Genomic DNA, 14549 nt, shown 5'->3' on the forward strand with positions numbered 1-14549 from the left:
TATATCAAAAGAGGAAGGCGCGGGTCACAAGATTGACATGCTCCTGATAGAGACATGGCAAACAAGGCAAGGCGCCTTATGACATCCCTAGGCGATTTAAGTAATTGAAACCTGAAAATATAAAGGAGCTGTTGAGCTACGATTGAATGAGTTCATGAATTCCGTATGCGTGACGGCACATCCTATTGCCGCGTGTGACCGCCTATAAGAGGCTCGTGCGTCCAAAAAAAAGTTGCATGCTTCAACTTGCTAGATTTGATTGGATTTGTTTTCACTTCACTCTCTCTCCCCCTCTTCAAATTTATATTGTGTTGTTGGATCTTCTTCTCGCTCCCAAAATGGCTGCCATTGGTTCTTTGCTTTTTTGCACAGATTGCGGTAATCTCTTGCGAGAGTCTACTGGTAATGCGGATGCGATCCTACACTGCGTTGTTTGCGGCGCTCAGAACAAGGGTGAGTCGCTATTATATTCGCTCGATTTTATTTGTTAAGGTATGCCTGGTATCTAACTTTAATATTGAAGACACGGTCCCCGGGACACGTATCTCCACCTCGAAGCCCTCGACCTTCCCCTCCTCATTGAGGGACACACGATCCCTACTCCAGACTGTGACATTAGCTGATCGCAGTGCTGAAGTTCGCATTGAGAAAACATGCCCTAAGTGTGCGAGGACGGAGATGTTCTGGACCGCCGTACAATTGCGTAGTGCCGATGAAGGAAGTACTGTGTTCTATAGATGTCTCTGCGGCTACATGTATGCAATCCTGCCTCGGAAGCGATTTGTGTGTTGTGAGCATATGCTGATATCCTTGACAGGGAAACTCAAAACAATTAATGGAAAGATGGAGTGTACAAAAATGTGGAAAACGGTCTATTTTTGGACAAGGGCTGTATAACTAGCGGGACAAGAGTATCAAAATCACGACGTCACGAGACCATTTATTTATTTTTCTTTTCTTTGGCAAGACATCCCTTATGCAGCAGCAACTGGTGCGGCACTTTCTGGGATCAGCGCATATTGGGTCTCGCCATTCCTCTCGAACTCTGCCATGTCGAGAGCAACAATAACACTGTCCCTGACCACCTCATCGGGATCATTCAAGAACTTCTTCAGAGTGTCCTCAACACCCTCCTCGTCACCCAGACTGCCCAGGGCCTCGGCTGCTTCGTGGCGAACCATGCCAGCTTCGGATAGGTCGCTTAAGGAGGCTGTGAGACTGGGGATCGAGGCAGGGTGGCAGAGCTGACCAAAGACAAAGGCGACCTCGTGTCGGAAGAGGGCAGAGGGGTCTTTGAGTCCCTTTGCCAGCGCATTGACGGCATCAACTGCTGTGGGAAGGTCCGGGGGCGAGGCAAGGTCACGCAGACCAAACATCGCACGGTATCTTTGGAAGAGAGGGAGCTTTGTATCAAGCAGTGTCTTTTCCAGGTCAGGGATGCAGGGCTCGCTGGACTGCAGGGGCATAGGAGGGGCAGGGTCGATAGAACCGAAATCACTGTAGAACAAAAACATCAATGTCAGCGTCCTCTTCATATAATGTAACGTTGTGCGCAAATCGTACCTAGGCTTCAATTGCTCGGCCTTCTTAGCTTCTGAGTTCTCCCAAATGATCCGATCGACGGCGATGTCGCAGGTCTCCCGAATGATATCCAACTCATTTGTATCATCTCTCAATTTCTTGAGTAGGTCCAGACTATCCTCGTAGCCGAGAGCGCCTAGCGCCTCGGCGGCCTCATGGCGACACATCGCATCCTCTTCGGTATCCTTCACTACATGCTGCAGGTATGCGACAGACTCGACATTCTTGGTTTGGCCAAGACAATAAGCAAGCTCGTGCTTGAGTAAGGCTGAAGGTGACGCGAAACCTGCGGCGATCGCTTCGATAGCAGGGAGGCTCTGCTCGGTGGGAGGCTGCAGGCAGGCCAAGTGCTTGAGGGAGAAAAGAGCGCGGAAGCGACGAGCAAGAGGCTCTGACTCGGAGGTCAGAACCTGGCGGAGGGTAGAGACAGTGGTATCCTCAGAAGACATTTTGTGTGGTGGGGTTTGTATAGAAGAAAAAAAGTTGTTAATCTTTTTGATCTTATCAATTTTTGGGAGTGGGGTGGCGGGGCCGATTGGTTTTAGTTGCGCATAGATTTTTTTTTTTCTTTTGCTCGTACGTTACTCTCTGCAACACTTCCGGTAAGCACTTATAAATGTTTTATAAAAATAAAACACACTGCTTCAATCTAATTAATGAACTTTTTGTGGATATATATAGGTTGAATGGTCAATATATGTAGTTCATGCCACTCATGATTACCTTGGAACATCATCCAGATATAGCTTCTACTTCTGATATATTTCATGGAGAGAAAACTTTCATCTCACGATTGAAGGCATAAAAAAGCAACTTTATAACCCTGGTACTATGTGTTATGAAGATGTAGCTTTGGAACACGCTGGGATCATAGCTTGAACTTTAAAAGGAGAAACTGAATCCAGAAACCGAGAACTAGTAAAACATTGTAGCTGGTAAATACTGGCTCGACCTAGGTGCCAAGGTATGCTTGGATCCTAATTATATATTCTGCCTCGTTGATTTGGAGTTCTTTGTTGAGTCTCTTTTCCTATAAAATACAAGTATAACAAACAACAAGCTTGGAAGAGAATTTGGCTTCGGTCCCATGCTTTTGATTTCTGTAGCCACCTGAATACATGTCTGCTATGCTCACTGTTGTTCTTTTGCTGGTGCTGTCTCTCGGTTTGTTATAAATCTGAAGCAAATCCGGAGCATGGAAGCGTTAAAGCGTCTTCTTGATAGTAAGGAACAATTGGTATTTTCAGTTTATCCCCTGCTACAACTAGCTTCATAATATATATAATATAAGCCGGAAGGATTATTGACAGGCAAGTCGAAGCAAAGTAAACATGGGAAGCTTCCAGGTAAAAACCACAAGTAGTTTGAGAACGCTATGTACGATTGTGCAAGGTTTTCCAGATTAGCATCAACCAAGAGGTCCGGACACAGAGGCAAAGGAGAGGATCATATTATACAGGAGTGAACCGAACGAAAGGGAGTATTTCTACATATCGTAACAAAAAGAAGAGAAACAAGGGGTATCATACAGCCGCCTTTTGTTGTTTCGCTGCTTCATCTTCAGCCTTCATCTCCCGTTCCAAAGCAGCAAAGTCACCCTTAAACGATTCCGTAGCCGGCTCCAGCCGGACATCCCAGACATCCTCACTACTGGGTCCGGTCTTGTATTTGATCGACTTCTTGCGGTTGTGATCTCGGATCGCCCGCTTGCGCAAATCCTCTGGCCATGTGCGGGTCTTCATGCACAACCATAGATTGTCCCAGTGGTCGCTGCAGGACCGCAATTCTCCGTATCGGTAGACATTCACGAATTGACCGCCGAATGATTGGCAGAAGAAGGCATAGTCGAAGGCGTTGCGGCAGGACATGGTATCTTGGTACAGGGATTCGGGCGAGATAGCCGATTGAGGTATTTGAGATGCGTTGCCATCGGGAGTGAGACTAGTTCCTTTTGAGAGAGAGGCATCTTCTGATCTGAGATCGGCTAGGATTTGGCTGAATTCCAGGTCGGCTTGTTCGTCGGGGGTCAACGTCTTCGGTGGTGCATTTTGCTTTATCGTCTCCGGATGTATCGTGGATGGAATGTCCTTAGGAGTGTCCTTGGGACTTGATTCCCACAGCCAGCCCATTTTGTTCAGCAAGGAAGATGGATTTGTCGCGACACCCTTGAAATCGCGATGTTCTTTTTCGCAGTAATCGAAATGCCACGTGACGCGGCGATAAGCGATCACAAACACGACGTCATTGATCGATCGATTTAAACCAAGCTGATCGCTCTGACTGTTTTTCAAGACTGTTCTTCCTCCTCGATATGCGTCTGTGATCATTATGAGACCAGTCACTTTATCGCGCCCGCTGACCGCGCGGTCTCCGGCATATTTACATACCACCAAGTGGAGACCTCCGCTTTATGCACGCTCATTAATACGTTACACATCTTCTATCAAGTCAGGGCATATCTCAGTAGGAGAGAACGAAGGAATTGTCTATGTCAATAGTAAGTGCTGGATTTTTTTGCAAAAACTAAGCATCCCCGCTAATCAATCATAGATATCTTCCCACACCGTTTACAATGGCTGTTGCGGGGACCACTCAGCCACATCCAGCCTCTTGAGGGGATTTTAAAACGAGTCAACAACCCAGGAATAGCGGCAGCAGATCCACTTCGCATTGTGCAGCTAGCACTACCAAAAGAATTGGACCTGGAGATCAAAGAGGTTGTTACGAGGTACAAAGAAGGCGGCGCATTCGTTAAGTATGGGCTCAAGTCGAATATAACCGAGGAGAGCATCCAGAATGCGATCAAAAAGAACCTGCAAAACAGACCCATCAAGCCCTGGTTCAATCCATTCCAGAAAGTCGACGCGGACCTTGTTCGTGGAACACCGTGGATCGAAGACCTCTACCGGATTCCCAGCCAGACTCTCAAAGTGGAATTTTTGCCTACTTCCCCAGGCACATCTGCAGCGGTATTGACGCAAGAAGCCTTGTACTCACTGTTCCGCCCTTATGGCAAGATCCTGGACATCCAGGAACAGCCATCGGATTCCAAGGTCGAGCCACGATATGCAATCTTACGATTCGAGCTCCCCCGGTACGCTGTCATGGCAAGAAACTGCATGCATGGCTTTATTGTTTCTGAAGAAGCAGGTGGGGGCAAGTCCGGGACAAGGTTTAAGATAAACTACGAGCGCAAGATCAAGCTATCTATGATCAAGGATTGGATTATCAATCACCCGAGACTGGTAATCCCAGCTGTTGCTGCATTGATAGCTACAATCACAGTTATTATCTTTGATCCAATCCGCACATTTTTCATCGAACTCAAGATCAAATCATCTTTCCAAGCCGAAGAAAATCAAGTCCTACAATGGGTCCGCAGACAAGCCAGCAAAGCGAACATGTTCTCTTTTGGAAAGTCAAAGTCCAACCCCCGAGGTCTGGCTGCTATTTGGGAAGGTCGGCAAAAGGACATTGAGCAGCTGCGAGCTTGGCTGACCGAGACGGCCGAGACATTCATTGTCATCCACGGGCCTCGGGGATCAGGAAAGCGCGAGCTGGTTTTGGAGCAAGCACTCAAGGAGCACAAGTATAAGGTCGTCATTGACTGTAAACAAATTCAGGACGCTCGAGGCGATACCGCCAAGATCTCGCGAGCAGCTGCCCAGGTTGGCTACCGGCCCATCTTCTCTTGGATGAACAGCATCAGCAGCTTTATCGATCTTGCTGCACAGGGAATGATTGGTACCAAAGCTGGATTTTCCGAGACTCTAGATGCGCAGCTGAGCAAGATCTGGCACAACACTGCTGTTGCCATGAAGCGAGTCGCTTTGGAAGGTAGACGAAAGGAAGACAAAGATATCCACTTGTCTGAAGATGAATACCTGGAGGCTCACCCCGAGAAAAGGCCTGTTCTGGTAATTGACAACTTCTTGTATGACTCCGACAATAGTGTTGTCTTCGACAAGCTCACCGAATGGGCGGCTGGGGTGACATCGGCAAATATCGCCCATGTGGTTTTCCTGACGACCGATTCATCCTTTGCGAAACCATTGAGCAAAGCAATGCCCAATCAAGTTTTCCGCACAATTGGACTGGGAGATTGCTCGCTTGAAGTTGGCCGTCGGTTCGTGTTGAGACATCTGGATGCAGAGTCTGGCGGAGATGAAGAAAACGCAAGGCGCAAAGAGACTCTGCACGGCTTGGACTCTTGCATCAAGACTCTGGGTGGCCGAGTCACCGACTTGGATTTCATGGCCCATCGTATCGAGGCTGGCGAGACCCCTGAAGGTAGGTTGAATTTCTGCTTCAAATAAAAAATATACTAACTCTTGACATAGCTGCTGTGAACCGGATCATCGAGCAGTCGGCATCAGAAATTCTGAAGATCTTCATCCTTGGGACGGAATCTCCGTCACCTCAATACACGCGCGAGCAGGCATGGCATCTAATCAAGACTCTAGCACAGTCTAAGGACGGAACTCTGCTGTATAACAAGGTCCTCCTCGGAGATCTATTCAAGGACAACGGCGAGGCGACCCTCCGAGCCTTGGAGCAATCAGAGCTCATCTCCGTCGCAACTGACAAGGGATTCCCGCGATATGTCAAACCTGGAAAGCCCGTCTATCGTGCTGCCTTCCAACGTCTGGTTGAAAATAAAACCCTGCAAAACCGTCTGGATCTATTGATCCTGTCTCAGCTTATCAGTAACGAGAATTTAAGCATCAAGAAGTATGAGGAGGAGCTGCAGGTTCTTGGGTCGTTGCCTAAATATCCTTGGGAGTTGACTTCGCGGATTGAGTGGCTTTTGCGCAAGGTTCATGCATCGCAAGGGAAGATTTCTAAGTATGAGGGTGAAAGCGCTGCTTTGTCAAAGATTTTGCAGAAAGAGAACTGAACTTAGGATTATTGTGTATTTTATCTCACCTCAATATAAATTCTCTGTCATTGCTCTTCTCATTTCTTCTGCCTCTTTTGTCCAACCAGTATGTTATACTTTCAGCCCTTAAGTCCAACGATCATTTGTTGTCATATGCATGACGGTAACTATTATGGGTTACGTTCTCATATAATCGGGTTAAACTAGGGCACCTGGGCAATGAACAATATAATGCAAGCCACTTCGATCCTGGACATCAGCTACATAGAGACTATCAATCTTGCAAAAGGAAAATACCAAGTCCTTGATGCACAAACAAAAATAGAATCGAGGCTGGCGTCAAAAAGAAAAGATTAGTAAGCATATCCTCGGGCGACGGAGGCTCGCGTGGTCTTTTGTTCTTCGCGCTGATTCATGTTTTGGGAAATTTAATCATTGAATCTGTTTATCTCTTCGTCTGTTTTTGATCACTTGATCTATTTGCGAGTGTTTGAAACACCCGAACCTTGCATGGCTTTTGTTTTGGAAACATATTGAATCGCGCAAAGCGATCGCCATGGACGGCTACCGGACCCATGGATTTGTACAGACTGCGCGTGAGAAATACTTCGGTATCAGTTGGTCTACAGTCCTTGGAGCAATTTTATTAATATGTATCACAACCCGGATCATCTCTGGGCTTCAAAGTCGACGCAAGCAAGACCCTTCAAAACCGCAGACAGTGCGATTGGCGCCTTACTGGTTTCCTTGGATAGGGCATGGTCCAGCCTTCCTATGGAATCATGTCTCTTTCTTGAAAAGAACGAGGTTTGTTTCGTCGGTATATTGATATGCTATGCAGCTGCTGATCAATTCACAGAGAATCCATGAATGAGCCTGTGTTTGGTATTTATTTACGTGGCGTGAAGCACAATGTTGTGGCGTCTCCATCCATGATGAAGGAGGTTCTCTCTGTTGAGGATGCCTCAAATTCAGAGGTCCTTGGTCAAGCCTTGCAAAATGTCTTTGGTGACCGCAGCCTTATTCGCAATTTGAATCTTGATAGCAACCAAGGGGTTAAAGACAAGGCTTTTGCCATTTTGAATGACGACTCTTTCATCCTTGAGGGTTCATCCACAATTAATCGCCTGGTGCAGCATAACATGCCGAATCTGGTGAGCTTCTGCCGAAGCCAGGTCGACCAAAACCCCTGGGAACGTGGAATCAGTCAAGTCGAAGTTCCCGACGAAGCAAACCAGACAGTCTGTGAGGCCAATTTGTTCGCGCTTTTGAGTAATTTTATCGGCCACAACGTCTCTACTTTCTTGATGGGCGATGCCTTCGTCGATAACTTTCCCAATCTTGCAGAGGATCTCGGTAGACTTGACGATACCTTCGTTACCTTGTTTATTGGCACCGCTCGCTGGGTTCCCAACCCAGCGGCTTCAGCCGGTCATGCAGCAAGCGACCGACTCCGCCATATCATGTCAGTTTTCCACCGAGCACTCACTGCCGTGGATGATGGAATCGATCCCGGGATCGAATTGCGTGACCTCGACGATGTCTCTGAAATAGTCAAGGATAGGATGCGAATGTTCCGCAAGCTGGAATTATCTTCAGGAGCCAGTGCTGCTGGGCACTTGTCACTATATTATGATCTGATCGAACACACGACCAAAATTTCTTTCTGGGCAATCACGCATATATTTGCCGATCCTACTCTTCTCGACCAGGTTCGCAAAGAGATAGCACCTTATGTGGTAGCTTCGCGACCAACCCGCCAAGAAACCGGTTTTCCCTTCGATGAACCTCCCCGACTCTCGATTGATATCGAGAAAGTCCTTACTTTGTGTCCGTTATTCATAGCATGTTATTATGAAACCGTGCGTCTTCATTCGGCCGGTATCACATTCAAGAAACCGGCCTCCGACATTGCACTTTCCGAATCGGCAGAAGAAGCTGCGTATGCCCTGATGGAGCCCCGTCAATACAAAATCCAAAAAGGAGAGAGGATCATTGTACCCCATGGAGCCTACTACCATGATTCCCGTTACTTTTCGAACCCGGATCAATTCGATCCCCTGCGGTTCCTCGTTACGGTCCCTGAAACAGGTGCCCAACGAGCTGATCCAAGTATTCTTACACCTTTTGCGGAGGGTCTATATGGATCTACGAACAATGGTTTCACCGAGAGATCTATTTTGACATTCATTGGTGGTGTTGTGTCCATGTGGGAGATTGAACCCAAGGATGGGAAATTCCTCACAGTTCCTGGGCACAAAACTAGCTGGGGAGCTTTCCGACCAACCAAAGATCTGAGAGTGAAGATGAAGACGAGGGTTTAAATTGCTTGCATAGCACATAGAATTAGAACGTAATTAACACTACAAAACACAATATAAGAATTGAGCTGAGTATCAATTATCGGGATAGGCCGAGCGGATATTAATCCGATCGGCGTTTTGCCGATGACACCATCCACTAAGACGAGGGGAATATATAAGCCACTTTAATCCTCACGAGTCTTTATATTGGTTGAATAAGGTGTTATAACTCTTCTGTGTCTGCAATTGCTTGCAGGAAGGCATAGCAATTATAACAATATGGAATCCAACCAAGACTATGATCTCACAGCTCCCATAACATCCACATCGGGACTCCGTCAAGGTCTAACATCTTACGGAGATGCTCATTTCTCATTATTTCTTCGAAAAGTGTTCATCAAAGCATTAGGATATTCAGAAGATGCCCTTTCCCGTCCAATTGTTGGGATTATCAACACGTTCTCGGGATTCAATCCCTGCCATGCCAATGTGCCCCAGCTCATAGAAGCCGCTAAGCGTGGCGTGCAGCTCAATGGCGGGTTGGCTATAGAGTTTCCTACAATTAGTGTTGCAGAGTCCTTCTCCTCGCCGACCAGCATGTTCCTGCGGAATCTCATGAGCATGGATACAGAGGAGATGATCCGGGCTCAACCATTGGATGCGTGTATTATGATTGGAGGTGAGTGCTACTGATGTTCTCGCTCTGATATTTTCTTGCTTTGTGAGAGTATTGCCTAACAGATTCTAGGATGTGATAAAACGGTTCCAGCACAATTGATGGGTGGCATCTCTGCCAACAAGCCGATACTACCTCTGATCACTGGTCCGATGCTACCAGGAAGTCACCGTGGTAAACGCGTGGGAGCTTGCACTGACTGCCGTAACAACTGGGCGGCGTTTCGAGCTGGCGAAATTGATGTCGAGGAGATCTCGGCTATTAATGAAGAACTTGCCCCGACAGTATGTGCAGTTATCTTCCGGACCCAACCATCCATCAACTAATAACGACCTTCATTTAGATAGGAACCTGTGGTGTAATGGGAACTGCAAGCACAATGGCCTGTGTCACCGCTGCCCTGGGAATGATGCCACTTCGAGGCGCATCTGCACCAGCAGTATCATCTGCGAGACTGCGGATTGCCGAAGAGACCGGCGCAAATGCAGTTGCACTTGCCAACTCCCAGAGAAAACCCCAGGAAGTGTTGACCAAGGAATCTTTCTGGAATGCTATCACGGTTCTTCAGGCCATTGGAGGCTCAACGAACGCCGTAGTCCATTTACTGGCTATTGCCAATAGGCATCCAGATTTGCAGGGCGTTATCACCTTGGATACGTTTGAGGAGATTGGTCGCAAGACTCCACTCCTCATTGATCTCAAACCGAGCGGTGAGAATTACATGGATGACTTTCACAATGCTGGTGGTATGATGGCACTATTGCAAGTACTTCGACCGCTGCTTCATTTGTCTGCAGTGACGATTACTGGACAAACACTGGGCGAGGTTCTCGATGCGGGTCAATCCAAAAATCTGTCCTTCTCACAGAAAATTATCCGGCCAATGTCGAATCCCCTATTCCCTGCATCATCGCTGGCGGTTTTGCGCGGTAATCTTGCACCGGATGGAGCGGTCCTCAAAGCATCAGCATCTAAATATAGGAATTTACTCAGCCACACCGGGCCGGCCGTCGTCTTTGAGAATTCAGCCGATCTTGCTCGGCGAATTGACGACCCAGACCTTGCCGTGACGAAAGATAGCGTGTTGGTCTTGAAGAATATTGGCCCGGTCGGCAACCCAGGTATGCCCGAAGCGGGCCTGATACCTATTCCAAAGAAGCTAGGCGAGGCCGGAGTCAAAGATATGCTGCGTCTTTCGGACGGACGAATGTCAGGGACTGCGGGCGGAACTATCATCCTTCACATTTCGCCGGAGGCTGCGCTGCCCGAGTCACCATTTGGTGTGGTGGAGACGGGTGATATGATAATTTGCGATATCGAATCTCGCAAGCTACACTTGGATGTTCCCGAGGAAGAGATAAAATCTCGAATAGAAAAACGCCAGCAGGCCCTTGCGGGAGAAACTAAGGCAAGAAAGCAGAGGAGAGGATACCGGGGGTTGTATGAACGGTCGGTGAACCAGGCACAAGAGGGTGTAGACTTTGATTTCTTGACGGCTGGAGGTGCCGGTGAATAAACTAAATCAACTACTCCGTACATAGTCTTCCATAAAGAACATATAACTTCAAAAGTATCTCAGTCAAGTCTGGAGAAAGGGGCCCTTGCCCTGAGCCCTGAGCCCTACAATTCTACCCAATCGGGTTAAATCAGTTAAGGCGCGTAACGCGAACGCGTCCGACCTTGCAGATCCCTGGCCCATTTGCGATCCCGATTAAGATGCTCCAGACTTCCTGATTACATCTTGAAGTATCTACTTCAGGCCATATTAGCTATGAGTTTTGACCCTCTTCGCCCGCGGGGGCGCCCAGCCCGTAAGTCCCATGAGACTGTTTATTCAACACCGCTAACGCGACTTCAGACACGCCCGGCACAACTATACTGGCTTACACGCCTGATGGACGACGGATTATCACTGGCGGCTCGAATTCGGCGATCCGCATCTATACGGTCGGTGAAGATGGAGAGCCCAAGACAATTGATGAGGGTGTTGACGCGCATTTCGGTATCGGTGCTACGGTATGTCTGTTAGAGAAGCATTGTCTTCGGGTGACTGACTGAATTGGTAGGATCGGTCTTTCATCATGGGTGCCGAGGATGGAACGGTCTGGCAATATGACATTTCGTCAGGCAAGATGCAGAATTTGCTTGTACGTTGCGCTTTGCCGGTCAGGGATATTGCAGTGACAAAAGACGGAGAATGGGTTGCGGTTGCAAGCGAGTGAGTGATGAAGGACTGCAGACAGAAAATTGGGCGCTAAGACATCGGATCAGTGAGCTCACGGTCAAAATTGTGAAAGTCGACGACATGACCCAAGTGAAGTATCTCCGGGAACAATCGAAAGGAACGAAGCATGTCACATTCGACCCAAGCGGCCGCTATGCCACAGTTTCTGGAACGGACGGAATTCTCTACGTCTACTCTTTGCAAGAAGAGGAGCCGCAGTTGTTACGCAAACTCGATGGAGTTATCCGACGACTCGAGCCAGATGCCGAGGCGACTTCTAAAGCAGTGTGGCACCCCGACGGGACAGCATTCGCCGCCGCCGATGCGACAAGGGATATTTCAATTTATTCCACATCAGAGTGGAAGAAGGAGCGGACGTTTGCTAGCGGTCATACTGGCGACATCACGGCCCTGAGCTGGTCCCCGAATGGATCTCTTCTGGCATCTGCAGGAGCAGACGGATACATTGTGCTCTGGGAAGCGAAGACACAGAAGATCCTGCAACGATTTGACTTCGGAAATGTCGTGAATCTGTCCTGGAATCCGACCAAAAACAGGAATTCGCTTTCATTTACGACTTCAGATGGAGAGCTTTTCATCTACGATAAATTTGTGCCAAAGGACAGCGAGGCGCTGTTGCAGAAACCGCTTCAAGCAGCTCCTATTTTGCCTGGACCTCTCGGCGAGATCTCTAACAACGTCGGGCGCACAACGCTAGCGGATCGGTCTAAGGAGGCCATACAGCGAGCGGCGAGGAGAGGCAGTCCCGATTCCCTGGATGATATCCTGGGTGGGGATGAAGAGATGATGGACTTTGTCGAGGATGACGATGGGGCTGGCTATGCTGATGAAGAGCTCAATATGTACGGCAAGCGACCAAATGGTCATCTCGACGACATCGTTCTCGAGAGCAAGCGTGTATACTCCGGTAGCTCGAAGCCCAAGGCACACCCGCCTATTCAGCCTGGTAGCACACCCTGGGCTGGAAGCAGGAGATATCTTTGTATGTGTAGATTTCCAATTGGCTAAAGTGAGATTGCTAACGTGGTCAGGCCTGAACCTAACTGGAGCTGTGTGGACGGTGGATCAAGAGACGCACCATACTGTCACTGTGGAATTCTATGACCGGGAAGCGCATCGGGATTTCCACTTTACCGATCCCTACATGTACGACAAGGCTTGTTTGAGTAAGTTTGTTGCGAATTGCTTTTGGTTGATTGGTTTCACTAATTCGCCTTAGATGACAACGGAACACTATTCGCCAACAATCCTTCAGACGGAAGTCCGGCGACGATCTTCTATCGCCCACACGAGACGTGGACTGCGCGAGCGGACTGGCGGACTCAACTGCCTGAAGGAGAACAAATTCAGGCCCTAGCACTCAGCGATTCATACATTGTCGCAGTGACCTCGAAGGACTATGTTCGAGTATATACTCTCTTCGGAACTCCCTTTAAGGTGTACCGACAGAAAAGCCAAGCCGTGACATGTGCAGCATGGCGCGACTACATTATGAGCATCGGAAACGGCCCTGTCGGACCTGATGGCGGTCACACGACATTACGATATACGGTGGAGAACATCAAGCGCGACGAGATCTGCCAAAACGAAGATACTGTTGCCCTTCCGGAAGGGGCTACGCTACAGAGTGTTTTCTTCTCTGATAATGGGGTATGAGTAAACTAGCCCAAGCGATTATTGCAAAGCTAACCCCATCTAGGATCCTTGCATCTACGACTCAACCGGTGTCCTCCTAGTCCTCCAAGGATGGCGAACCCCAGGTCAAGCCCGCTGGGTGCCCCTCCTGGACACAAAGCAATTGGCCCGTCTCGCAGGCGGACGGAAAGAAGAAACCTACTGGCCCGTAGCCGTGGCCCAAGACAAGTTCCACTGTATCATCCTCAAGGGCGGCGACAAGAACCCGTACTTCCCGCGACCACTGCTCAGCGAGTTCGACTTCCAAGTTCCGATCTCCAGTAACTCAGCGAAGGACAATGAAAGCGAAGAGGCAGCAGCCGAGGGCGCACGATTCGAAGAATCGTTCGTCCGCGGGAACGTGCTCCTATCGCTCTTCCGTGATCTTCTAGCCTCGACGAACTCGACAGCAAGCCAGCGCGCTGATCTTGCCCGAAGAGAACTCGATTTGGATAAAAACTTGCTGCAGATGCTGGCCATTGAATGCAGAGAGGGCGAGGAGCGTGGAATGAAGGCTCTCGAGCTGGTGGCTTTGATGACTGATCGGAATGGCAAGATGCTTGAAGCAGCTGCTAAGATTGCGCAGCGGTATGGACGGGGTGTTCTGGAGGATAAGATTCGTGATCTGGCTGAGAGACGTGTTATGGGAATGGGTGATGATGATGAATTGGCTTGATAGAAGTTACTTCCAAGGTTGGACTAATTCAAAGAGCATAAATTGTGCTATTCTCGGCGAGATACCTATTCAGCAAACTGAGCTATGTAGTTTAATCCAGCTTCCTCCTGACTGGCCCTCAGTAGCACAAATTCAGCATGATGCCATGGCACACGTGTAATTCCTTCCAGTTCCATCCACATAGTAGGCTCGGCTATCAGACTCAAATATCAGTGAGAACAAGCTCGCCTCATCCGAGTGACAATGACCACTGGCAGTATCTCTTTGAAGTAGTTACCGAGCCAGAAGACAATTCGTGGCTATACCGCTTCCCAAGGTGGGTCTTTGCAAACCGGCTTCCAAGATTAGGGAGGCATGGGTCCTTGGCTTTACGCCTGAAATGAGATGTAAGTGGGAGAAAAGTGAGAGGAAAGTGGCAGACCATCCATTGGACTATGCTGTAGGCTTGATTAGGGCATTACTGCATATGGAGGGAGAGCTTTATCAGTCTAATAGCTTACCTTAAATACACGCCA

General features: G+C 48.5%; 5 protein-coding genes across 5 annotated transcripts; 3 read left to right on the forward strand and 2 right to left on the reverse strand.

The window, feature by feature from the left end:
- Window positions 1–974: 974 nt before the first annotated feature.
- On the reverse strand, window positions 975–2030 carry N7529_009843 (deoxyhypusine monooxygenase; the record flags this gene model as incomplete). Its single annotated transcript, XM_057245370.1, has 1 exon — window positions 975–2030. The coding sequence occupies one exon, from the start codon at window positions 2028–2030 to the stop codon at window positions 975–977; it is 1056 nt and encodes a 351-aa protein (XP_057093633.1).
- A 1074-nt stretch (window positions 2031–3104) lies between these two features.
- On the reverse strand, window positions 3105–3908 carry N7529_009844 (EMI1 family protein; the record flags this gene model as incomplete). Its single annotated transcript, XM_057245371.1, has 1 exon — window positions 3105–3908. The coding sequence occupies one exon, from the start codon at window positions 3906–3908 to the stop codon at window positions 3105–3107; it is 804 nt and encodes a 267-aa protein (XP_057093634.1).
- A 1-nt stretch (window position 3909) lies between these two features.
- On the forward strand, window positions 3910–6478 carry yme2 (uncharacterized protein; the record flags this gene model as incomplete). The annotated part of the gene is made up of 3 exons (XM_057245372.1): window positions 3910–4078; window positions 4132–5871; window positions 5922–6478. The coding sequence occupies 3 exons, from the start codon at window positions 3910–3912 to the stop codon at window positions 6476–6478; spliced, it is 2466 nt and encodes an 821-aa protein (XP_057093635.1).
- An 848-nt stretch (window positions 6479–7326) lies between these two features.
- N7529_009846 (uncharacterized protein) lies at window positions 7327–8784 on the forward strand (the record flags this gene model as incomplete). The annotated part of the gene is made up of 1 exon (XM_057245373.1): window positions 7327–8784. One exon carries the CDS (start codon window positions 7327–7329, stop codon window positions 8782–8784), a length of 1458 nt encoding a protein of 485 aa, XP_057093636.1.
- A 258-nt stretch (window positions 8785–9042) lies between these two features.
- N7529_009847 (Dihydroxy-acid/6-phosphogluconate dehydratase) lies at window positions 9043–14034 on the forward strand (the record flags this gene model as incomplete). Its single annotated transcript, XM_057245374.1, has 11 exons — window positions 9043–9442; window positions 9512–9723; window positions 9783–10185; window positions 10237–10947; window positions 11209–11250; window positions 11298–11455; window positions 11506–11657; window positions 11711–12666; window positions 12716–12850; window positions 12904–13334; window positions 13384–14034. The coding sequence occupies 11 exons, from the start codon at window positions 9043–9045 to the stop codon at window positions 14032–14034; spliced, it is 4251 nt and encodes a 1416-aa protein (XP_057093637.1).
- Between the last annotated feature and the right edge of the window lie 515 nt (window positions 14035–14549).

Source organism: Penicillium soppii, assembly GCF_028829465.1.
Source record: "Penicillium soppii strain IBT 18220 chromosome Unknown utg000007l, whole genome shotgun sequence".
NCBI classification, from domain to species: domain Eukaryota; kingdom Fungi; phylum Ascomycota; class Eurotiomycetes; order Eurotiales; family Aspergillaceae; genus Penicillium; species Penicillium soppii.